At 39.7% G+C, this 26,864-nt stretch overlaps 1 protein-coding gene across 2 annotated transcripts in view; it reads left to right on the top strand.

The window, feature by feature from the left end:
• The first annotated feature begins 899 nt into the window (after positions 1-899).
• LOC141265503 (cytochrome c oxidase subunit 4 isoform 1, mitochondrial-like) overlaps positions 900-26,864 on the top strand; it is a 120,917-nt gene continuing 94,952 nt past the window's right edge. The window contains exons 1-2 of one of the 2 annotated variants that reach the window (XM_073678668.1): positions 900-1,050; positions 22,950-23,037. In XM_073678668.1, coding sequence (XP_073534769.1) covers positions 22,950-23,037 — 88 coding nt within the window. In that variant the 5' untranslated portion in view covers positions 900-1,050. Of the gene's footprint in view, positions 1,051-10,732; positions 10,766-22,949; positions 23,038-26,864 lie in introns of those variants that run through there. The other variant, XM_073678666.1, reaches the window with a different exon arrangement.

A 26,864-nucleotide genomic window follows, 5' to 3' on the forward strand; every position in this document is an offset into this window, starting at 1 on the left:
CGGTGGGGGTGCGGCACCCTGCACCCACACTAATCGGCTGTTCTCTGTGTTGGCAGTGGCCGGAACTGCTCGGTTACAGAGCAGCACAGCATCGCTCCATCAACAGAATAGTGGCAGTGGCCAGGTACTGCATGTCCTCCCCCTATTGATTTGAATAAGGGGCAGATATGCAGTACTCGGCCGCAGCCACTATACAGTAGACGGAGCTATGCTGTGCAGTTCCGGATGCCGCCACCGAGAACAGCTGATCAGTGGGGTGCAGGGTGTTACACCTCCACCAATCAGACATTGATGACCTATCCATCTTTAAAGGGAATCTGTCACCAGGTTCTTGCTACCCCATTTGACAGCAGCATAATGTAAGGGCAACGACCCTGATTACAGCGACGTATCATTTACGGAGCTGCTTCCTGCAGTTTTGATAACATTACGGTTTCATCTGCTACAGATCTAATTGTTTTCTGAATGTTTTGCTCTGTATAACCCACCCACACTGCATAGGCAGAAAGCTTCCAATCAGGGATGGGGGCGGAATTGTACAGAACTCATGAGTATGGAGGACTACATGGTGGCAGATTTTCTAGTCCTCTAGTGATAATCTCCTGTCGATAAAACAGCGATTTTATCAAAACAACAATCAGTAAGTGACATATAGCTGGAATCTGGGTCTCTGTCTCTACATTATGCTGCTCTCAGATTAGGTGGCAAAAGCCTGGTGACAGATTTCCTTTTAATATATTCTTAATTTCCATTCAGATTTATGAGGTTAACAACCATGTTGAAGCCATGTTATTACAGATATGTTTCTGTTCCATAACAATTAAAGTATGTAAATATGACATGTGTGTGTCAGCCTGGACCACTTCTAATGTGTCATTCTCCTTCACTACTGCTGCTTCTCGGTGTGTGACTTCCTATTATAAGGAGATTGGCTTGGCTACAATCCAAGAACACCTACTTTCTGTTTGGTGTATATATAAAGGGACCTGTCTATCTGAGCGGAGACTGAACACAAGTTCATTCTTAAAGTCTGATACAAAGGGAGACAAGGTAAGATGAGCTTCTTCTCTCTTTCACACACTACAATGGCAATGTAGCAATGGAGCTTGTGTTACATTTCAGCAGTTATATGCAGCAGCTCTTACTCAGAATCCGTTCCAGGTTATTTTATATTGTCTATTTTTATGTTCTGCATTGTATAAATGATTGAGACTAGTTCAAAGTATCAACAAAATGAGTAATAAATCCCTCGATATATAGTAATCAGTAAGGTTAATATAAAATGTTACAAAAGTGAAATAAAATGTATAATATTATGTAGATGTAAGGTTAAACCATGAATATAATAGCACATACCTTTACAATTTCCTGGTTATGGTTTCAAAAGTACACTTGCAGACCATGTCTACAGCCCCTGATACCATTACTGTTGCTTATTTCCTGCTACTTAGATAGTGCTAACATATTCCATAGTGCTGTACTGATATTGTAAAAATTCAAGTTCCTACCTGGGTTTAATTATCTTTATTTCCCTATATCCGAGCCAATTAACTTATTATATAAACAATCCCTTTTTAACATTTAATTTGACCAATTTTCTGACATGTCTTTCTAAGGATTCAGCATTCGGGTAGGGTCACGCAAATCCGACTCTGATCAGAGTTTTTGATTAGAGTGTGATCCGATTCTATCGGATGAGGAGAAGATGGAGAAAAGAATTTCTCCATCATCCCCATTCTGTCAGTCTGTGGAAATCAGACTTCACTCAGATGTCATCCAAGTGCAGTCCGATGTTTCCTTGCACTCATTGACTTGCATGGCCGATCAAACTCTGACATGTAGCAATTTTTTTTTTCTTCCTGGGACTGGATCTGTTCGAGGAGAAAATCAGACATGTGCACAGACCCATAGACTAACATTGGTCTGAGTGTGATCCTATGTTTTGTCGGATCGCACTCGGACCGAAAATAAATAAGGTCATGTGCACAAGCCCTTTGCGAGAACCATTAGGATCACTACTATGAAGGGACTTCAACCACATACCATGTCCTTTCAGCTTTTAGCCCTGAGCTTTCCCATCTTTTAGCTATGCTGATGGCAGTATAATTTACTGAAATACAACTGTTATAGTAGTTGAAGCTCTTGCAGACAGTACTTGGCAGTCTGTAAGTGTCCCTTACTATGCGTATATCTGTCTACATCTTACAGTGCAACATATCAGAGTTTATAAATATATAAATTTATTATTATTATTATTATTATTTATTATTATAGCGCCATTTATTCCATGGCGCTTTACATGTGAAAAAGGGGGTATAATACAAGAACAATTTCAATAATCTTGAACACAATGTGACAGTGACTGGTACAGGAGGAGCGAGGACCCTGCCCGCGAGGGCTGACAATCTACAAGGGATGGGTGAGGATACAGTAGGTGAGGGGAGAGCTGGTCGTGCAGCGGTATGGTGGAGCGGTGGTTACTGCAGGTTGTAGGCTTGTCGGAAGAGGTGGGTCTTCAGGTTCCTTTTGAAGGTTTCCACGGTAGGAAATAGTAGTGATATAATAATAATAATAAAAAAATCTTGTGCTTTCAATAAATTAAATGACTATACAGAGCTGAATTTCTCATTTAACGCCTATTGCATGTGCATTATATTAATGCAGGTGTACTAGCAGTCCTATGTAAAAGAGAAAAAATACTAATAGCACAATCAGTGCCGTCAAATTACAAAGCCAGCTCTGCTCCATCTTAGAAACTGGAGTCTTTAACATCTGTAAATATAATTTTTTTGACCAAATATATCATAGATATTGAATGTTTTGCAATTTTAAAGTGTAGATTTTTTTTTTTTGCTTTTTGGCTTTATTTGTTTACATAATGTACATTATATTTCAATGGGAGAAGTAAAATATCCACTTTTCTTCCACTGCGGCTGTGTAATGGCTGTTACACAGCACCAGGAACAGTGTTTGCGTATACACACATAGAAGATAAAGCATGGTAATCTTTCTGGATAGACTCTACTGATATTGATAAGCAGAGTAAAGGGTCATTCCTGGGTAAGATGAGGAAGTCTTGTACGTGACACTGAGCACAGCACTAATGGGACTCATTTGCAAGTGGATCCTCCCATGCATAGACTTTCATATATAGAGTGATTCTGAAACTTGTGGTATAATGAGAGAAGAAGCCTTGAGGCATTTGTGGTTGCATGTACAGAACAAAGCAGACTGACAATGACCTAGTAATACTTTGCCTTCTTTAAGTGCGTCAAATTCTTTTTTTGGTATGGCATCAGATATTTTATTACCATTGGGGAAAAAATCATTTACAGACGCACAGATTTTACTAGAGCCTTATTTGTACCAGTTAGTTTAGGTTCACATTTAGGCCGGGGTCACACGAGCGTAGCACTCAGTCCAATGTTATACTGTGTGGCAGTGCAGATCAGCGCCGATTTGGCAGCGTGACTCGGTTCATACGCACCCATACAAGTCTGAGTGCATGTGAAACATTGGACTGCACTCGGATGTCATCCTAGTGCAGTCTAATATACGCCGAGACAGGCAATGGAGGAATAATTTCTCCATCTCTTCTGCACCTGTGCTGCGATTCTCTCATGCAAAAGGATCGGAGCATAGAGCATTAACACTCGGCTCACACTCGCAGCAGAACAGGAGCCGAGTGTCATTAGCATATCTCATCTGATTCTCTCGCATCGGATGCTTTATGCTAGTGTGACTATAGCCTTAGGCCTCTTTCACACATCCAGATACTTCTGGTACGGAAAAAACCTGTACTGGAGATATCCGTGTCTGTGTGTACCTGTGTGGCAACCGTGTGATGCCTGTGTGTTGCATCAGTATCACACGTACCGGCGCCTGGGAATCAGCGGTACAGTTCACGGTGTTCCCCAGCACCGAGTGCGGGTGGCAGCTCTCATAATTGTCCCTTGCTGGCGCTGCAATCAGTGCCAGCAAGGGGACAATGTTGAGAGTTGTATACAGGCCCCGCTGTCTCCAGTGTAAAAATAAGAATAAAATAAACACAAGTATACTCACCTTTACACATAATTCCTTGAAGCCACTGTCCCCTGTAAACAAACCAAAAATAAAAAAGAACAATATCCCTCACCTGTCCGAAGTTTAAATAATCCAGTGTCCCACGCCGTAATCCTTATGTGCGACATTTCTTCATCAGTGTGATCGGTGGCTTGAGGCTACTGCACATACTGAGGAGCAGATGAGAATGACTCACTGCAGCGAGAGGGCTTCTGAACTGCGCTGAACTCGCTGAGTAACAGGACATGGAGCTTCCATGTAAATCCACAGAAACCGGGATTCAGATGAAATCCTCCACATTCAGCCATTCAGCATAAGGCTAAGTTCACACATCGCAAATTTGCTGTGCAGATTGTGCACCACAAATCCTCAGCAATTTACAGTACAATACAAGTAGATGGATTTTCTCATTCCCAAAATCCCATTCACATTTGCAGAAAAGAAAATCTGCATGGAAACAAACGCATGATGGCCTGGCTGCCTTTAGAAAGACCGCACGGGCCAGGGCTTAAACCTCTGAACGTTCGTATTCCTTCCCCGTGGGCAGAATACTAGTCAGGCAACACAGGGTGAGGGTAACGCACTGTGGTAATATTTTATTAGATCACCCACAGTCAACAACATATAATACAGTCCCAACAAGTACACAAGATGGTGCAAATGACAGAGTCTCACACTTCCACTGGCTCGTCGGGGGTTAGAACCGCTGCGACTTTGGGGCATCCGGGCCCAAGTACCCCAACCAGTATATATAAAGAAAACATGGGAAAAGTCTCTAATAAAAATTAATTCTCACATTATTTGTGCAAAATATTAAAATAAATAAAGGTCCATGATAGCGGAGATGCAATCTTGACTTATTTCTGGCTTACGCCCTTAGTCAGTGATGACAGAATGCATCATGATGGTACAAGCTTAAAAACATGCAGCAGCCAATAATGGTACAGATTTCACAAATTAATAGATTCGAAACTTATGGACAGGGAATCAGATCTAACATAAGTGTAACACACATAAATACAGAGCATATAACATCTGTCCTTTTTTAAACAATAAGGCATATCAAAAATAACAGAGAAAGACAACCGCAAAAAAACGACCAATTACAGAGGAAAAAATCAAGATGTTTAAATAAAAAAATCTGCATACAAAAAATCAGAATGTTCAAATGGAAAATCTATATGCAGAAAACCCCAACCTGTAGCACCCCGTTTTTGGTGGGCACCCACAGAGGAAGTAGCGGCAAGCTTAGTAAGCGGACTGAGTACAGTGATGTAATGTGGCCAGGTGACCCGATTGTCCCAACCTGGGTTCTCCAAATGTCTTCGTGGGTTCAGTAATGGGCAGTAGAGCAGATTTGTATTCCACCAGCTGGAACCGTGGTCCCTGGGCTGATGTCCTGTAGAGTCTCTCTGGACACAGAGACAAAGCCCTTTTATATCCCACAGTTCTCAATTAGTGCATCCTCCCACAGGATTGGGGAAGGTGGGGTAGGTAATCTCTCATTGTTCGATTGTTCAATTAGACTGCATATTTGTTCTTCAAGTTGTGCAGACTAGTATGCCGCAGGGGGGCTGATGCAATATGTAATCAATCAACAGGCATTCCACAAATTAACATACGAGGGTCAACAGACAGTCTCATGTGGAACAATGGCTCATGTCCCTTGATCTACTGAACAAAGGATCACTATGTCTGACATAATTAAGAATAATTCACCCCCGCACCAGTGGCCAGAATGAAGCTATGTAGTCACAGTGACCATTTAGAGCCGCAATATCTTATCATAGTATCTTATAAATTACTAGTCATTTAAAAAAAATAATAAAAACAAGCTAATAAACAAGAGATTGTGTTGAGCCGCACAAGCTATTATAAAAGGAAAAACCTAGTGAAGAGGTCCCTTTAGCTGTTGTGAAATGTCTGTTTTAGTAAATACTTGCATTCCCAATGAGGTAACAATTCATCCTTTTTCAGGACTCTATGCTGTCATTCCTCTGTCATCCCTCCTAGAAATTGATAAGCATATTGTCAACTGTGTGTTCCCATTTCCCCAACTGGAGGGTGTGTCTCGGAACAGTCTGATAGTCGGCTCTGATTGGACACTGTGCAGGGACACACCCCCCAACTGGTAACGCCCAGTTATTCATTTATTTTTACATTTCTAATAGGAATAACAGAGGAACAGCACAGTGCTGACTTGGAGGAAAAGATGTACAAAAATTGTTATACAACACAAACAGCCCGAAACACCGTGTCTGCAAATTGAGATTCTGATTTGGCTTTTATCCTAAGTCATATTGCACGACTCGTTAAAGGGTTGATTATGACTTGTAGGATTGCTGCTTCCAATAGGCGGCGCTATAGAGTACAAGTCCTCTTTTTCTCTGAAGAGGCAATTTGCTTATACAACACAAATATAAAAAAAAAAAATATTCAGATGAGCAGACAGAACCTCTTTCACCCCTTTAAAGCCCATGACGTACTAATACGCGTCTGTGCCCTGGGACTTAAGAGCCTGACCCGTATTAGTACGTCATCGCGATCGCGCGTGCACACAGGCTGTGCGGGCGCGTTCAGCTGACACCCGGTACTATGTGCAGGGAGCAGTCCCGCACCGCTCCCGGCACATTAACCCCCGCAATGCTGCGATCGAAGTCAATTGCAGCATTGAGGTGGCTAAGGGGAGGTGATCGCAATACTCACCTCCTCTTCCGGCCTCCAGCGCTGTCTACCGCGGCTTTCCGGGTGTTACCATGACGACCCAATGTCGTCATGACAACATCCGGGGCACCAGACAGAAGGAAGATTGTTTGGTCATGCGCAGTGCATGACCAAACAATCTTCTCACTGTGCTGCGCTGACTGCCTGCATGACACAGGGATGGTGCTCCATCCCTATGCTATGCAGGCGATCAGAATAAAAAAAGTGAAAGTCCCAGAGTGGGACAAAGTAAAAAAGTAAAAAAACTGAGTGAAAAAAATAAAATAAAATAAAATGTAAAGATATTAAAAAAAATCCACCAAAAATAAAAATATAATGTACCCATCAATAAATATTATTATGAAAAACAAACAAACAATAAAAGTACACATTTGGTATCGCCGCATCCGTAACGACCTGACCTATAAAACTGTCCCACTAGTTAACCCCTTCAGTGAACACGGTAAAAAATAAAAATAAAAAAACGAAGCAAAAAACAATGCTTTATCATCATACCACCAAGCAAAATATGGAATAACACGCGATAAAAAAAACGAATATAAATAAAAAAGGTACCGCTGAAAACGTCATCTTGTCCTGCAAACAACAAGCCGCCATACAGCTCCATCATCCGAAAAATCAAAAATATATAGCTCGCAGAATAAAGAGATGCAAAAAAATTATTTTTTCTATAAAATAGCTTTTATTGTGTAAAAGCGCCAAAACATAGAAAAACGATATAAATGTGATACCACTGACATACTGACCCGAAGAATAAAGCTACCTTATCAATTTTACCACACGCAGAGTAGAATAAAAAAATAAAATAAAAAAAAACAATTCCTGAATTGTTGGTTTTTGTTTATTATGCCTCCCAAAAGCTGGAATAGAAAGCGATCAAAAAATGTCACGTGCCTGAAAATGGCACCAATAAAAAAGTCAACTCATCCCGCAAAAAACAAGCAATCACATGACTCTGTCTGCCAAAATATGGAAAAATTATAGCTCTCAAAATATGGCGATGCAAAAACTAGATTTTACAAAATATGTGTCTTTTAGTGTGTGACAGCTGTCAATCATAAAAACCCGATATCATTCTGGTATCTCTGTAGTCGCACCGACCCAAAGAATAAGGTCGTCTAATCACTTGTACCGCACTAGGAACGGCGTAAAAAATAAACGCTAGGGCTGGGGTTGGGGTTAGGGTTGTGCTAATGTTAGGGTGGTTTTTTTTTCAAAAGTAAAAAAAAAAAAGATGACGATATGGCAACTAGTGTTGAATGCAAGTGCTCGCTACTTGAGTTTGCATTGGGTGCTCGGGTATGCATTGAGTATCGCGGGTGCTCGAGTCTCCGCCCCATATGCTTCGCGGCCCAAAAAAACTCGCGGGGATTGCCTGCCATGCATGAGCGATCCCCGCATGTTTCTTTTGGGGTGTCTAATAACCGTGAAACATGCGGGCGGGGACTCGAGCATTTCACATGAGCACCCATGATATATGGTGCATACCTGAGTACCCGATGCAAACTCAAGTAGCGAGCACTTGCGCTCAAGACTAATGACAACTTATTCAATATGATGACCTAATGTCATCAAATTCTGTGTCGTATCTCTGGGTTCAAAATGTTCACTATACCCCTTGATAAAATCCTTGAGGGGTGTAGTTTCCAAAATGGGATCACTTGTTGGGGGTTTCAACTATTTAGGCACATCAAGGGCTCTCCAAATGCGACATGGCGTCTGCTCTCGATTCCAGACGATTTTGCGTTCAAAAAGTCACACAGTGCTCCTTCCCTTCCGAACTCTGCCGTGGGCCCAAACACTGTATTTTCCCAACATATGGGGTATTGACGTACTAAGGAGAAATTGCACAAAAGTTTTTGGTGTCCATTTTCTCCTCTTACCCTTGTGAAAATAAAAAAATTGGGGCTAAAACATCATTTTTGTGGAAAGTTTGATTTTTTTATTTTCACAGCTCCATGTTATAAACTTCTGTAAAGGACTTGGGGGTTCAAGGTGCTCACCACACATCTAGATAAGTTCCCTGAGGGGTCTAGTTTCCAAAATGGTGTCACTTGTGGGGGGTTTCCACTGTTTAGGCACATCAGGGGCTCCCCAAATGCAACATGGCGTCCGCTAATTATTCAAGCAAATTTTACATTCAAAAAGTCAAATGGCGCTCCTTCCCTTCCGAACCCTGCCGTGTGCCCAAACAGTGGTTTTCCCCCACATATGGGGTATCTCATTACTCAGAAGAAACTGCACAACAAATTTTGGGGTCCATTTTTTCCTGTTACCCCTGCAAAAATAAAAAAAAATTGAGTCTAAAGTAACATTTTTGTGAAAAAAGTTAAATATAAATTTTTTTCTTCCACATTCCAAAAATTCCTGTAAAGCACCTGAAGGGTTAATAAAGTTCTTGAATGTGGTTTTGAGCACCTTGAGAGGTGCAGTTTTTAGAATGGTGTCACTTTTGGGTATTTTCTGTCACAAAGACTCCTAAAAAGAGACTTTAAATATGATGTGGTCCCTAAAAAAATGGTTTTGTAAATTTTGTTGGAAAAATGAGAAATCGCTGGTCAACTTTTAACCCTTATAGCTCCCCAATAAAAAAAATGTTGGTTCCAAAATTGTGCTGATGTAAAGTAGACATGTGGGAAATGTTATTTATTAACTATTTTGTGCGACATATCTCTCTGATTTAAGGGCATAAAAATTCAAATTTTGAAAATTGCAAAATTTTCAAAATTTTTGCCACATTTCCATTTTTTTCACAAGCGCAAGTGATATTGAAGAAATTTTACCACTATCATGAAGTAAAATATGTCACGAAAAAACAGTCTCAGAATCAGGGGGATCCATTGAAGCGTTCCAGAGTAATTACCTTATAAAGTGACAGTGGTCAAAATTGTAAAAATTGGCCAGGTCATTAACGTGCAAACCACCTTGGGTTGTAAAGGGGTTAAAGATATGGCTATGTAATATGGATTTTACCCTGGAGTTACCTGCCAGTGATCTGGTTTTGACCTCAGCACCTAGTTCGAGTGTAATATATATCATCCCTTGTGCCACATAGTGCACAACAATATCTGCGAACAGAAGAGAGCTATATGTGGCTCATTAGCCGCTAACTGTGGAGCATTAATTTAGAGTAAAGTGATAATTTTTTGTTGTCTGGATGAATACAGCACAGTACTGACAATACATAGTCCTGTTTTTTTTGTGGTTGCATATTAAATCATTAAAGATGATCTTGTGAATAAGACCTACTGGTAAAGTCTTTTAGTAACCATACCAAGTAGACAGTTAAATAAATGGACTCAGCCTAGAGTCTGTCTGTAGGATCAACCCTTCTAAGTCGTCTATATGGACATGTTGGCCATAGAAAGTTGAATAAAATAATATCTGCAATCTGATGTCTTATTCCAAAGAAATCTACATTTTTCTTATATGTAAACGAGCTGTTAACATCTATGTGCTGGACACTGATCTGCAAGAGAATCTGCCTCCAGAGCTTAATTTAAATGACAGTGTGAGAAAGTTAGATCAAGAGAGAGACCAGTCATTACATGTCTCACACTGCTAACACCCCATTTCTTTTAAAATAATCTCTGGAGTCAGATTTTCAGGGAGATCTACGTTATGCCCATAGATCTTAACACCTAATTCTTTATATATATATATATATATATATATATATATATATATATATATATAATTAGTACAGACCAAAAGTTTGGACACACCTTATCATTTAAAGATTTTTCTGTATTCTCATGACTATAAAAATTGTACATTCACTCTGAAGGCATCAAAACTATGAATTAACACATGTGGAATTATATACTTAACAAAAAGGTGTGAAGCAACTGAAAATATGTCTTGTATTCTAGGTTCTTCAAAGTAGCCACCTTTTGCTTTGATGACTGCTTTGCACACTCTTGGCATTCTCTTGATGAGCTTCAAGAGGTAGTCACCGGATATGGTTTTCACTTCACAGGTATGCCCTGTCAGGTTTAATAAGTGGGATTTCTTGCCTTATAAATGGGGTTGGGACCATCAGTTGTGTTGTGCAGAAGTCAGGTGGATACACAGCTGATAGTCCTACTGAATAGACTGTTAGAATTTGTATTATGGCAAGAAAAAAGTAGCTAAGTAAAGAAAAACGAGTGGCCATCATTACTTTAAGAAATGAAGGTCAGTCAGTGCGAAAAATTGAGAAAACTTTGAAAGTGTCCCCAAGTGCAGTTGCAAAAACCATCAAGCGCTACAAAGAAATTGGCTCACATGAGCACCGCCCCAGGAAAGGAAGACCAAGAGTCACCTCTGCTTCTGAGGATAAGTTTATCCGAGTCACCAGCCTCAGAAATCGCAGGTTAACAGCAGCTCAGATTAGATACCAGGTCAATGCCAAACAGAGTTCTAGCAGCAGTCACATCTCTTCAACAACTGTTAAAAGGAGGCTTTGTGCAGCAGGCCTTTATGGTAAAATAGCTGCTAGGAAACCACTGCTAAGGACAGGCAACAAGCAGAAGAGACTTGTTTGGGTTAAAGAACACAAGGAATGGACATTAGATCAGTGGAAATCTGTGTTTTGGTCTGAGTCCAAATTTGAGATCTTTGGTTCCAACCACCGTGTCTTTGTGCGACTCAGGAAAGGTGAACGGATGGACTCTTCATGCCTGGTTCCCACCGTGAAGCATGGAAGAGGAGGTGTGATGGTGTGGGGGTGCTTTGCTGGTGACACTGTTGGGGATTTATTCAAAATTGAAGGCGCACTGAACCAGCATGGCCACCACGGCATCTTGCAGCGGCATGCTATTCCATCCGGTTTGTATTTAGTTGGACCATCATTTATTTTTCAACAGGACAATGACCCCAAACACACCTCCAGGCTGAGTAAGGGCTATTTGACCAAGAGGGAGAGTGATGGGGTGCTACGCCAGATGACCTGGCCTCCACAGTCACCAGACCTGAACCCAATCGAGATGGTTTTGGGTGAGCTGGACCGCAGAGTGAAGGCAAAAGGGCCAACAAGTGCTAAGCATCTCTGGGAACTCCTTCAAGATTGTTGGAAGACCATTTACGGTGACTACCTCTTGAAGCTCATCAAGAGAATGCCAAGAGTGTTCAAAGCAGTCATCAAAGCAAAAGGTGGCTACTTTGAAGAACCTAGAATATAAGACATATTTTCAGTTGGTTCACACTTTTTTTGTTAAGTATATTATTCCACATGTGTTAATTCATAGTTTTGATGCCTTCAGTGTGAATGTACAATTTTCATAGTCATGAAAATACAGAAAAATCTTTAAATGAGGTGTGTCCAAACTTTTGGTCTGTACTGTGTATAATATATATGTGTGTGTGTGTGTGTATATCAAGAGCCTCATCCATTCCTGTTCCCAGAATTAGAAACATGCAAAGGTGCCATTTGGTACAATATGGATTGATTGTGTGGAAGTATTTTTTTATTTCGCTGATATTTGATATCAACTAAATCTTTCCTCATATAAACTTCTATACCGTCATATATATTATAGTGTACGATACCTTTCCTCACCTCCTTAATTTTTCTCATCTGCAGCATTAATCTTAAATTGGTAATGCCACCCAAACATGCCATTCTAATTTTTTTTTTTAAACGTCACAATTATTCTTTCCACTTTGAGTGTAGCCCCCAAGAGGATGTGCGCACAGACACACAAGACAGCAGGCGGCTACGATTATCATTAACTGACTACAGTTTGTAGACTGCTATTTGCTATTCTTAATGCAGAGACAGGTGTATGTATCGCTTTGCCTTTCAGCTCTCTGGAGACTCTGTGCACTCAGCCAACAATAGTGACAGGTCATTCAATCTTTCCAGCTAAATGTGTAATAAAACTGTAACGTAAGTCGTTTGTGAATGTTAACTTGAAGTTAATGATCAACACAAGGATTGCATAATAAAGGCTGCTGCATAGTAAAACATATTAGGTTTTACACACCCTATAAAGAACTTATAGAATACTGAACAGAACTGGTCCAAAGGTTGTTTTGATTTATGTATGTACACTATGAGCTCTGTGTAATCTTGACTGGAAAGCCACGTCTAATATCTAAACCCCTGAGTGGGATGTTCTTCCATGGGGTATGAGATGTGAATATCATGTTTCTGTCTTCAGTATGTATATACCATATGTTCACTATAGAATCCCCAGCTAATACCAACATTCACCTTGCAGAATTCATTATGGGGTCTGTAGTACTGAAATGGGTTGTTCATTTTGAATCTTTCCATTTACTTTGTTAGTCATTTCCACCTGTGTGGCTCTTCTTAATTTGCCATGAAGGAGAGCTGCTAGTAAGAGTAGAGACAGACTGCCATATTTCTCGTGCGAGGATTGCATCGTAAACCTCGTACTGGATGTCTGCTCTCCTGACCTGAGCTTGACAGCTACACCAAAATACATTACTCTGTCATGCTCAGGTCAGGAGAGGTGTCGGCCAGTCTGTTCAGTGCGATGTGATCCTCCCACGAGCTATACAGCAGTCTGTCTCTGCCCTAAGAGTGTCTCTCAGAGATGATGATCCAAATATTACATGAATGCTAACTGTTAGACACTATGTACTGCTTTTTTTTTTCTCTGCCAATACACAAAATATATACAGCGCCTTGAAAAAGTATTCATACCCTGTGAACTTTTCCACATTTTTTTTCACGTTACACCTACAAACTTAAATGTGTTTGATTGGGATTTTATGTGATATACCATCACATAGTAGCAAGTATTTGTGAAGAGTAATGGAAATGATACATGGTTTTCTAAATATTTTACAAATATAAATCTGAAAATTGTAACAAGTAATTTGTATTCAGCCTCCTGACTTAAACACTAAATGGACAATATATTCACTAAACATCACTTTTATTCAAGATATGTTAAAAGACTCTCAATAACAACATTTAGTGTTTAAGTCAGTGAGAGCTTAGTTTTTCTTACGCTAGGTATATGTTAATGTGTGATTTTTCAGCCCCCTGAGTCAATACTTTGTAGAACCACCTTTCGCTACAATTGCTGCTGCAAGTCTTTTGGGGGGATGTCTCTACCAGCTTTGCACATCTAGAGGTTGAAATTTGTGACCATTCTTCTTTGCAAACTAGCTCTAGTTAAGTGAAATTGGATGGAGAGCATCTGTGAATTTCAATAGTCAAGCAGTATGAAATCTTTTGCAAGTCACTGTGTATATGTGTACACACACACACACAAACACACACACACACACACATATATATATATATATATATATATATATATATATATATATATATATATATATATATACAGTACAGACCAAAAGTTTGGACACACATTCTCATTTAAAGATGTTTCTGTATTTTCATGACTATGAAAATTGTACATTCACACTGAAGGCAACAAAACTATGAATTAACACATGTGGAATTATATACTTAACAAAAACGTGTGAAACAACTGAAAATATGTTTTATATTCTAGGTTCTTCAAAGTAGCCACCTTTTGCTTTGATGACTGCTTTGCACAGTCTTGGCATTCTCTTGATGAACTTCAAGAGGTAGTCCACGGAAATGGTTTTCACTTCACATGTGTGCCCTGTCAGGTTTAATAAGTGGGATTTCTTGCCTTATAAATGGGGTAGGGACCATCAGTTGTGTTGTGCAGAAGTCTGGTGGATACACAGCTGATAGTCCTACTGAGTAGACTGTTAGAATTTGTATTATGGCAAGAAAAAAGCAGCTAAGTAAAGAAAAACGAGTGGCCATTTCAGTCAGTCCGAAAAATTGGGCAAACTTTGAAAGTGTCCCCAAGTGCAGTTGCAAAAACCATCAAGCGCTACAAAGAAACTGGCTCACATGAGGACTGCCCCAGGGAAAGGAAGACCAAGAGTCACCTCTGCTTCTGAGGATAAGTTTATCCGAGTCACCAGCCTCAGAAATCACAGGTTAACAGCAGCTCAGATTAGAGACCAGGTCAATGCCACACAGAGTTCTAGCAGCAGACACATCTCTACAACAACTGTTAAGAGAAGACTTTGTGCAGCAGGCCTTCATGGTAAAATAGCTGCTAGGAAACCACTTCTAAGGACAGGCAACAAGCAGAAGAGACTTGTTTGGGCTAAAGAACACAAGGAATGGACATTAAACCAGAGGATTTTTGTGCTTTGGTCTGATGAGTCTAAATTTGAGATCTTTGGTTCCAACCACCGTGTCTTTGTGTGACGCAGAAAAGGTGAACGGATGGGCTCTACATGCCTGGTTCCCACCGTGAAGCATGGAGGAGGAGGTGTGATGGTGTGGGGGTGCTTTGCTGGTGACACTGTTGGGATTTATTCAAAATTGAAGGCATACTGAACCAGCATGGCTACCACAGCATCTTGCAGCAGCATGCTATTCCATCCAGTTTGCGTTTAGTTGGACCATCATTTACTTTTCAACAGGACAATGACCCCAAACACACCTCCAGGCTGTGTAAGGGCTATTTGACCAATAAGGAGAGTGATGGAGTGCTACGCCAGATGACCTGGCCTCCACAGTCACCAGACCTGAACCCAATCAAGATGGTTTGGGGTGAGCTGGACCGCAGAGTGAAGGCAAAAGGGCCAACAAGTGCTAAGCATCTCTGGGAACTCCTTCAAGGTTGTTGGAAGACGATTTCCGGTGACTAACTCTTGAAGCTCATCAAGAGAATGCCAAGAGTGTGCAAAAGCAGTCATCAAAGCATAAGGTGGCTACTTTGAAGAACCTAGAATATAAGACATATTTTCAGTTGTTTCACACTTTTTTGTTAAGTCTATAATTCCACATGTATTAATTCATAGTTTTGATGCCTTCAGTGTGAATGTACAATTTTCATAGTCAAGAAAATACAGAAATATCTTTAAATGAGAAGGTGTGTCCAAACTTTTGGTCTGTACTATATATATATATATATATATATATATATATATATATACACAGTACAGACCAAAAGTTTGGACACACCCTCTCATTTAAAGATTTTTCTGTATTTTCATGACTATGAAAATTGTACATTCACACTGAAGGCATCAAAACTATGAATTAACACATGTGGAATTATATACTTAACAAAAAAGTGTGAAGCAATTGAAAATATCTCTTCTATTCTAGGTTCTTCAAAGTAGCCACCTTTTGCTTTGATGACTGCTTTGCACACTCTTGGCATTCTCTTGATGATGAGCTTCAAGAGGTAGTCACCGGAAATGGTCTTCCAGCAATCTTGAAGGAGTTCACAGAGATGCTTAGCACTTGTTGGCCCTTTTGCCTTCACTCTGCGGCCCAGCTCACCCCAAACCATCTCAATTGGGTTCAGGTCTGGTGACTGTGGAGGCCAGGTCATCTTTCGTAGCACCCAATCACTCTCCCTCTTGGTCAAATAGCCCTTACATAGTCTGGAGGTGTGTTTGGGGTCATTGTCCTGTTGAAAAATAAATGATGGTCCAAGTAAACGCAAACCGGATGGAATAGCATGCCGCTGCAAGATGCTGTGGTAGTCATGCTGGTTCAGTATGCCTTCAATTTTGAATAAATCCCCAACAGTGTCACCAGCAAAGCACCCCCACACTATCACACCTCCTAATCCATGCTTCACGGTGGGAACAAGGCATGTAGAGTCCATCCGTTCACCTTTTCTGCGTCTCACGAAGACACGGTGGTTGGAACCAAAGATCTCAAATTTGGACTCATCAGACCAAAGCACAGATTTCCACTGGTCTAATGTTCATTCCTTGTGTTCTTTAGCCCAAACAAGTCTCTTCTGCTTGTTGCCTGTCCTTAGCAGTGGTTTCCTAGCAGCTATTTTACCATGAAGGCCTGCTGCACAAAGTCTCCTCTTAACAGTTGTTGTAGAGATGTGTCTGCTGCTAGAACTCTGTGTGGCATTGACCTGGTCTCTAATCTGAGCTGCTGTTAACCTGCGATTTGAGGCTGGTGACTCGGATAAACTTATCCTCAGAAGCAGAGGTGACTCTTGGTCTTCTTTTCCTGGGGCGGTCCTCATGTGAGACAGTTTCTTTGTAGCGCTTGATGGTTTTTGCAACTGCACTTGGGGACACTTTCAAAGTTTTCCCAATTTTTTTGACTGACTTACCTTCATTTCTTAAAGTAATGATGGCCACTCGTTTTTCTTTACTTAGCTGCTTTTTCCTTTCCATAATACAAATTCTAACAGTCTATTCAGTAGGACTATCAGGTGTGTATCCACCTGACTTCTGCACAACACAACTGATGGTCCCAACCCCATTTATAAGGCAAGAAATCCCACTTATTAAACCTGACAGAGCACACCTGTGAAGTGAAAATCATTTCCGGTGACTACCTCTTGAAGCTCATCAAGAGAATGCCAAGAGTGTGCAAAGCAGTCATCAAAGCAAAAGGTGGCTACTTTGAAGAACCTAGAATATAAGACATATTTTCAGCTGTTTCACACTTTTTTGTTAAGTATATAATTCCACATGTGTTAATTCATAGTTTTGATGCCTTCAGTGTGAATGTACAATTTTCATAGTCATGAAAATACAGAAAAATCTTTAAATGAGAAGGTGTGTCCAAACTTTTGGTCTGTACTGTATATGTATAATATATATATATATATATGTGTGTGTGTTTGTGTGTGTGTATGTATATGTATGTGTGTGTTTGTGTGTGTGTGTATGTACACACACATACACCTGAAGGTGCTCAAAACCACATTCAAGAAGTTTATTAACCCTTCAGGTGCTTCACAGGAATTTTTGGAATGTGGAGGAAAACAATGAACATTTAACTTTTTTCGCAAAAATTAGACTTTTTTTTCATTTTTTTTATTTCACAAGGGTAACAGGAAAAAATGGACCCCGAAATTTGTTGTGCAATTTCTCCTGAGCACGCCAATACCCCATATGTTGGGGAAAACCACTGTTTGGGTGCCCGGCATGGTTTGGAAGGGAAGGAGCGCTATTTGACTTTTTGAATGTAAAATTTGCTTGAATAATTAGCGGAAGCCATGTCGTGTTTGTAGAGCCCCTAATGTGCCTAAACAGTAGAAACGCCCCACGAGTGACACCATTTTGGAAACTAGACCCCTCAGGGAACTTACCTAGATGTGTGGTGAGCACCTTGAACCCCTAGGTGCTTCACAGAAGTTTATAATGTGGAGCCGTGAAAATAAAAAAATCCCATTTTTCTCACAAGTGTTTTTTAGCCCCACATTTTTTTATTTTCAAAGGGGTAACAGGAGAAAATGGACACCAAAATTTGTTGTGCAATTATTCCTGAGCACGCAGACGCCCCATATGTGGGGGAAAATTATTGTTTGGGCGCACGGCAGGGCTCAGAAAGGAGGGAGTGACATTTTGGATTGCAGACTTTGATGGAATGGTCTGTGAGTGTCCTATTGCATTTGGAGAGCACCTGATGTGCTTAAGCTTATTTCACCTTCTGGATTGAGCATTCGTTTTCAAAATACTCAATTCAATAGTAAAATCTGTATTAAATGAACACGGGTTGTTACATTACTGAGATCTTATCCTTGGTAACTGCCATCTCCTATCTCAGTAATGTAAAAATCTGTCTTCACTGAATAAATATTTTACTTATGTATTGTATTAGAGAATTTTGAGAATGAATGATCAGCCTAGGTGGAGAAAGAAGATCGACGATATATTACAAAGTAGCTATCTTTCATAAGTACTATTGATTTATGAAATAAAAATTAAAATGCCGATAACTTCTTAATCTCTTCACCTCCAGGCAATTTTTCAATTTTTACATATTTCTTCCCCTTCTTCCAAGAGCCATAACTGTTTATTTTTCCATCCACATAGCCGTATGAAGGCTTGTTTTTGCGGGCCGAGTTGTACTTTTGAAGATCATCATTCATTTTATCATGTGATGCACAAGAAAGTGGGGGAAAAAAAATTCCAAGTGTGTTGAAACTGCAAAAAAAAGGCACAATTTCAAATTATTTTTTTTTGTCCATTTACCATGTTCACTACATGGTAAAACTAAAGTAGCAATATCATTTTCCAGATCAGTACAATTATGCAGATAACAAACATGTATAGTTTTTTTGTTTTTTCATTTAAGTGGTGAAAAAAATTTGGAAATTTGTAAAACAAAAAAAAAAAAAACTGTCATGTCATCATTTTCCAAGATTAGCAACGCTTTCAATTTTCTGGACATGTGTTTATTTGATCGCTTATTTTTTGCGCGCTGAGCTGACTTTTTATTGATACCATTTCGAGTAGATTTGATGTTTTGATCACCTCTTACTGCATTTTATTTCAATGTTGTGGAGATCAAAAAAAAAAGTAATTCTGGCGCTTTGAATCTTTTTTTTCTCGTTATGCCGTTTACAGATCGGATTAATTTACTTTATATTTTGATATATCGAACTCTTACAAACGCCCCATTACCAAATAGGTGTATTTTTTAAAAAATATATTTTTCTTTTTAATGGGGCAAAAAGGAGGTGATTTGAAATTTTGTGGAGGTTTTTTTTTTCATATTTTTAAATGCTTTTTTTTCCCACTTTACTGTATTTAATAGTCCCCTTAGAGGACTTGAAGCTGCAATCGTCTCATCGCTTGTGCTATACATAGCCTGCTATGTATACTGAAAATCAGTCTCCTATGAACGCCGGCTAAACTCTGGCTTTCACAGGAGAATTGTCATGGCAAGCATGGAGGTCTTCAGCCGAGCTCCGTCTGTCATGGCAAGCCATCCGTGCCCCAAAATCACTTCACGTACACGCTGATAATCACATGGAATTACGTGCCCCTCTGCTAACGTGTGTTAAATGCCGCTGTCAGAGATTGACAGTGGCATTTAACAGGTTAACAGCTGGGGGCGGACCTTTGCTCTACTCACAACTATTAAAGGCACATGATTGCTAATTAAATCAGTCATCATCAGCCGAGAAAGTCAGTGACATGATATATGATGTAGGATGTACATTTATGTCAAGAAGGGGTTAATCCCAATATAGGAATCATTATCCTGATTGTTAGGAAAGTGATTTATTTAGCGGTCACTTACATTACCGCTATTTTCTTAAGCTTAATGTTTTATTAACCTGACCTCCATTAAAAAAAACACTGTGTAAAAGAGATTATGCAGATCAATTAGCTATAATTTGTATAGGGGTTTCCATTTTTTCAAAATTTGATTGGTTGGGAACTGACTTTTAGCATCCTTGCATATCAGCTGTTTGAGGGGTGCCCTTTATTTATATGGGCACAGTTTCTTATCCTTCCATTTATTCTAGACTAAAGATATCTCAATGATGAGTGGCACAAGAAAAACTAAAAAGAATAGACTTTTGCGCTACTCAAAGGTGTTGTGGGTAATGTAAAAGGTTTATGGTATTTTAAAATCTGGACATCTTCCAGCAATCATCATAGGAGTAAACTAGAGAGGGACACAATTGTGTTTCAAAGGATAATCTCAATAAAGTCCACAAACTTAGACCAATATTATTGTGCTTGTTTGTTTGTCTTTTCAGGTTGAAGGTAGACATAAATCTATTGAGTTCAAACTATAGCCTCCTAAAAAATCGAATTGAGGTCAAACGGGAAACCCCTTTAAGCTATTAGGGTATAATACTGTCATGTAGCATTTTTCCTTTTGGACAAGTTTTAGGACCTTTTTAGACTCTTGGTTTATTGTTATGTATATAGTATTTTTCTGTAAAATACAACTTTTGGCACCAGTGTTTGTACCACTTTATTCTTTGTAATAATAGATATTTGCTGTGTTTTACTACTGAAATTTCAAGCAATCCATAAAAAGTGGTTTTGTTATTGCTATGCATTGTGGGACAGTGAGGGAAATCATATGCAAGGGCCATTGTGTATCCCCAAGAATGTGCTTAGAAGCATACTGAACCGCAGGAGTGCATTGTGATAACAGCCACGGCTGTGGTTACCATGCAAAATAAAAGTAAGTGTCGACTGGGTCAAGTTATTTGACCAAGTCAGTTTAGGAAAACTTGACTTGGGCTTTTATTTTTGGAGCGATCTATAGGTTGGTAGTGGGACGGATCTCTCTCTCCAGTACAGGTCTTGCAAGCAGCCCATGGCCACTGTTTTCATTTAAACCTGAAGTTAAGGTTTGGGTGTGCAAGTTTTGTATTTGGGATTCACTTGTAGCAGAGCTAAAGGTGCGATGGATGTATGCCTGGCTGTGTGAAGCTAACACAGTACAGAGTCAGCGACATGGGCAAACACATTTAACACCGGAGAACCTTACGAGGGTGCAAATGCCAGCGGCACTGGACTTTATTTACCTGTTCCTGGCTGTAAATTAGAAAAGAAGCAGTCCAGGATTGAGCATACACAAAATGATTAATTTCTGCCCAGGATAGCACTTCTTTTAAATCCTGAGTACATGGCATTCAATGCTTAAATCTGGTTCAGCTGCCTCTCAAAGTGGCATTGGTTAAAGGACTTGTCGCAGTCAGACAACCATAGTGCATATGCCTTATTAGATTATCAGGATATCATATATATAGATCTCCCCCTCTCTGTGACTGAGGAGGTCATTATCCAGAGCAGAGAAACTATAACAAAAAAAGCAGACTTGTGACCCATAACGTTTTACTTTCAGGCAGAGTTATCTGAGGGCTTATTGTTTTGCTAGGCAGGCTGTAGTATCACTGGTACCTTTTCTGTGTATATCATTTTTTATCAGCATTTTTTTTGTTGGAAAAATGAACAAAAACAGCAAGTCTTGCAATTTTTTTTGCAGATTTTTTGTGTACCCTGTCCTTTTTTGTTATGTTTTACTACTTGTACACAAGAAAATCACTTATTAAACAACTTTTTTTGCATCACATTCTGAGAGCAGTAAAATTTAATTGTTTACTTTTTTATTTGCACAGCTATGTAAGGGCTTGTTTTTTGCTTAACAAGCTTGAGTTTTTGTTGATACCATTTTGGGATACACAAGGCTCTTTTGATCTTTTAATTATTCTTTTTTTTTTTTACTTCATTTTATAAGAGGTGAGATGGACAAAAATAGATTTTGTTTTTTTACTTTGGTTTGCTGTATTCATCGTGCAGGGTAAATAATGATATACTTCTATTGCACTGGTCTTTAAGGATGTGATGATACCAGATATGTGTCTTTTGTGTGCTTTTTATTAGATAAGATTATTATATTTACAATATTTATTAGTCTCACAAGAGCACTTGAATATGTGATCCTTTGAGCCCATAGCTAGATAATACACTGCACTACTGATGTAGTATAGTTCAATACCCAGCCTCAGTGTTAGACCACGGCCCCACTATCAGTATTTGGTCAGTATTTTTTCTCAGGAGTGGGATCCAAAACCAGGAGTGGGTGATAAATGCAGAATTGGTGACTTGTTTATATTATTCCTTTTTCTGATTGTTCCTCACCTGGTTTTGGCTCCCACTCCTGAGAAAAAATACTGATCAAATACTGATAGTGGGGCCATGGCCTTATACTGACATGCAGCCTAATAGATTATGCCTCCTGTTTTGATCTATGGCAGATTCGGAGGTCATTGTTAAGCGATTGGTTACCATAACAACCAATGACTACACTTCTTGTGATTGTGTTGCAGGGAGCTGATAGAGTGACAGAGGGAGGATCTCCCTCTATGGACTGTGGCATGTACTGGAGCCACTGCAAACACTGATAGGCTTCATTCTGCAACTCAGCATTTGGACATGTCTGTGCTATCAGCATGGAATGAGTACTGCAGGGCCACATTCACAGTGATTTACATCACTATTTGAAAGCCAAAATCAAGAATGAAACAATCAGAGGAAAAGAATATTAGAAATTTTCACCCAATCCTGGTTTTGGTTTACAAATACTGAACATGTGAATTTGGCTTTAGGTAAAGGAAGCCCTGGGATCACAGTCACAAAGTGAAAATTCACTGCTGTTTCATGTCCTAAGGGCAGGTGCAGACGACCATATGGTCTCCATCAAGAAAAGTGGTCCGATTATGCTAAGCACACTCTGATCAGACTCTGACTGACCACAGTTTGATCACAGTGGGATTTCATTTTTCTGTGATCTGGAGAATTTAAAAAAAATTAAGGTATTAAAGGTCGCTCACTACATTTCTCCTTAGATTTATTTTTGTAATACTTTGCTAAATAGCATTTAATTGTGTTATTATCCTTAACAGATGTTAACAACTGTTGCACGTGCCCTCCGTGGATCAAAAGCCATGACTTGGCAGAGTATCTCTACCAGCAGTTATTTGTCCGCACATGGTGAGTACAGTTATTCTATTTTTGTAACATCTTTCAATGGCTGGTTTACTTTCCTTCATAATTTTGATGTCCTAAATAAGATCTGGATTGGGGTCTAGTGTATCCTTACTGGCGACCTTCAAGTTATGAATGACACTTCTCAACTGAAAATACATAGTCTCACAGCAAAAGTATTAGGATTTACTGTATAAATGCTGAGGTTACATAAACTGTAATATTCATTGCACTGGCCTTGCATTAATAATATATTCATTAGAGATTTATTAAAAAAAATAATTAGTTATTCAAAAACAAGTTTTAATATTTATTTTAATTTTTTTAACAGCCATTATAATGTCCATTTAATTTTTAATAAATGACTCTGTGCGCCAAAGGTTAATTGTGTTAAGTGTATTCCATCTAAATTATATCAGGTCAAGGTGCATTTATTCCTACCTCCACTACAGTCACGCTGCAAACATCTTAGAATCAGCCTGGTCTTGTATTCCCATGAACTTTACTTCTTTAGCCATTAACATACTCAATGCTTAGATTCCCTTTCATTTTTAATTAATATTTCTACACACTCCACCCCCAAACTACCAATATGGTTATGTAGGTCATTAAAACATAGGGCAGTCTGTACCTCTTACTTAAAGGGGTATTCCCATCTCTAAGATCTTATCCTAATATGTAGTAGGTGTAATAATAATATTAACAAATACCTCCAATTAGAAATGTAGTATAGTTCTCCTGATAACCTACAGTGGGTATGGAAAGTATTCAGACCCCTTTAAATTTTTCACTCTTTGTTTCATTGTAGCCATTTGGTAAATTCTAAAAAAAATCATTTTTTTCTCATTAATGTACACTCTGCACCCCATCTTGACTGAAAAAAAAAATAAATGTAGAAATTTTTGCCAGTTTATTAAAAAAGAAAAACTGAAATACCACATGGTCATAAGTATTCAGACCATTTGCTCAGTATTGAGTAGAAGCACCCTTTTGAGTTAGTTCAGCCATGAGTCTTCTTGGGAGTGATGCAACAAGTTTTTCACACCTGGATTTGGGGATCCTCTGCCATTCTTCCTTGCAGATCCTCTCCAGTTCCTTCAGGTTGGATGGTGAACGTTGGTGGACAGTCATTTTCATGTCTCTCCAGAGATGCTCAATTGGGTTTAGGTCAGGGCTCTGTCTGGGCCAGTCAAGAATGGTCAGAGTTGTTCTGAAGCCACTCCTTTGTTATTTTAGCTGTGTGCTTAGGGTTATTGTCTTGTTGGAAGGTGAACCTTCGGCCAAGTCTGAGGTCCATAGCAGTCTGGAAGAGGTTTTCATCCAGGATATCTCTGTACTTGGCGCATTCATGTTTCCTTCAATTGCAACCAGTCATCCTGTCCCTGCAGCTGAAAAACACCCCCATAGCATGATGCTGCCACCACCATGTTTCACTGTTGGGATTGTATTGGGCAGGTGATAAGCAGTGCCTTGTTTTCTCCACACATACCGCTTAGAATTATCACCAAAAAGTTCTATCTTCGTCTCATCAGACCAGAGAATCTTATTTCTCATAGTCTGGGTGTCCTTCATGTGTTTTTGAGCAAACTCTATGCGGGATTTGATATGTCTTGTACTGAGGAGAGTCTTCAGTCAGGCCACTCTGCCATAAAGACCCAACTGTTGGAGGGCTGCAGTGATAGTTGACTTTGTCGAACTTTCTCCCCTCTCCCTACTGCATTTCTGGAGCTCAGCCACAGTGATCTTGGGGTTCTTCTTTACCTCTCTCACCAAGGCTCTTCTCCCTTGATTGCTCAGTTTGGCTGGACGGCCAGGTCTAGGAAGATTTTTGGTGGTCTCAAACTTCTTCCATTTAAGGATTATGGAGGCCACTGTGCTCTTGGGAACGTTGAGTACTGCAGAAATTGTTTTGTAACCTTGGCCAGATCTGTGCCTTGCCACAATTCTGTCTCTGAGCTCCTTGGGCAGTTCCTTTTGAGCTCATGACTCTCATTTGGTCTGACATGCACTGTGAGCTGTGAGGTCTTATATAGACAGGTGTGTGCCTTTCCAAATGAAGTCCTATCTGTTTAATTAAACACAGCTGGACTCCAATGAAGGAGTAGAAACATCTCAAGGAGGATCACAAGTAAATGGACAGCATGTGACTTGCATATGAGTGTCTGAGAAAAGGGTCTGAATACTTATGACCATGTGATATTTCAGTTTTTCTTTTTTAATAAATTTGCAAAAATTTCTACATTTCTGGTTTTTTTCAGTCAAGATGGGGTGTAGAGTGTACATTAATGAGAAAAAAATGAACTTTTTAGAATTTAACAAATGGCTGCAATGAAACAAAGAGTGAAAAATTTAAAGGGGTCTGAATACTTTCCGTACCCACTGTATGTCACTTACCTCATTTTCAGGGCATTGCAGTAGTTTAGATAACCATGATTATGACCACAAACAACTAATTAACTCTCACTATATGAGTGGTCGTAACCATGGATACCTAAGATACTGCAATGCCCTGCATATGGGGGTAAGCAACATAGCAAATCCGAAAAACTATACTACATTTCTAACTAGAGGTATTTAATAATATTATTATTAGTGATGAGCGAGCACTAAAATGCTCGGGTACTCGTTCCTTGGGTTCGAGCAAATTGGAATGCTCGAGTGCTCGGTCCGAGTAACGGGCCCAATGTAAGTCTATGGGAAACTCAAGCATTTTTCCAGCGGCCTCCCCCCGTCCCCAGCGGTCTGCAGAGGTCCTAAAAATTGCCCAAATCGTTGGGAACAGTCTTCAAATGACATGAGATCAACATGGGGAAGACCCCTGGGAGCATTTCTGACTCCCAGGTCACTGCTGTCAACAATATTGTCAGAGGAATTATGCCACTTTTACAGACTCACAATAAAACATACAAAAACTAAACCAAAAAGGATTTTCCTGGGAAATATGTTAAGGAACATCCTTTCCAGGGAAATGACTTGTATATAAGGCAAAATAAATAACCAAAAACAAAAATGCTCCTCCACACCTTGGGCTATGTTCACACGTAGCGTTTTTGATGCGTTTTTGCACTTTTGCATTGCTTTCAACAGTGAAAAATGCATTCAACAGGAAATGTCATTTTAACATTTTACCGCCTTATCTGGCCATGTGGTGTGTGAGACATCCTCAGACACATCCTGTTTCATTTACGAAGGAGGGACCCTGAAAGTCACAAACACTATTTTTATAGGGCCATCAGGCGTCCCTTACTATTCTTAAAGGGCCAGCAGTCGGCTATACTTTTTTGTTCCCATTATTAAGCATTAAACATTATACTGTTATTGTGTATGCAGTGACTGCAAGGGCTGCCAAAAATTTGGAAGCACCCCAATACCCCTTTGAAGAGACATAGAGGAGTGTCTCAGTAAAAAAAAAATGTTCCCATTATAAAGGAGTGGGTCTCCTATAGTGGTAATGCCCATGCAGTGATGGCAAGGGCTGACAAAATTTGGGAAAAACCCCAATACCAATTTAAAGACACATAGAGCTGGGCCACAGTAACAACATGTTTCCATTAGAAAGAAGCAGGTTTGCTATCCAATTATAGGGTATGCAGTGAGTCCAACAGCTGCCAAAATTTAGGAAATACCCCAATACCAATTTAAAGGCACATAGAGCGGGGCCACAGTAACGACATGTTCCCATTAGAAAGGAGTGGGTCTCCCATCCTGTTTGCCTATGCAGTGAATGCAACAGCTGCCAAAAATTTGGAGGAACTCCAATGCCTCTTGCAAGAGACGTAGATATGGTGATAAGGTAGATATTGTGGTGATATGGTGATAGAGGATGAGGAGAC

Source organism: Phyllobates terribilis, unplaced genomic scaffold, assembly GCF_046119375.1.
Source record: "Phyllobates terribilis strain yellow unplaced genomic scaffold, ASM4611937v1 Scaffold_4__5_contigs__length_816908805, whole genome shotgun sequence".
NCBI classification, from domain to species: Eukaryota; Metazoa; Chordata; class Amphibia; order Anura; family Dendrobatidae; genus Phyllobates; species Phyllobates terribilis.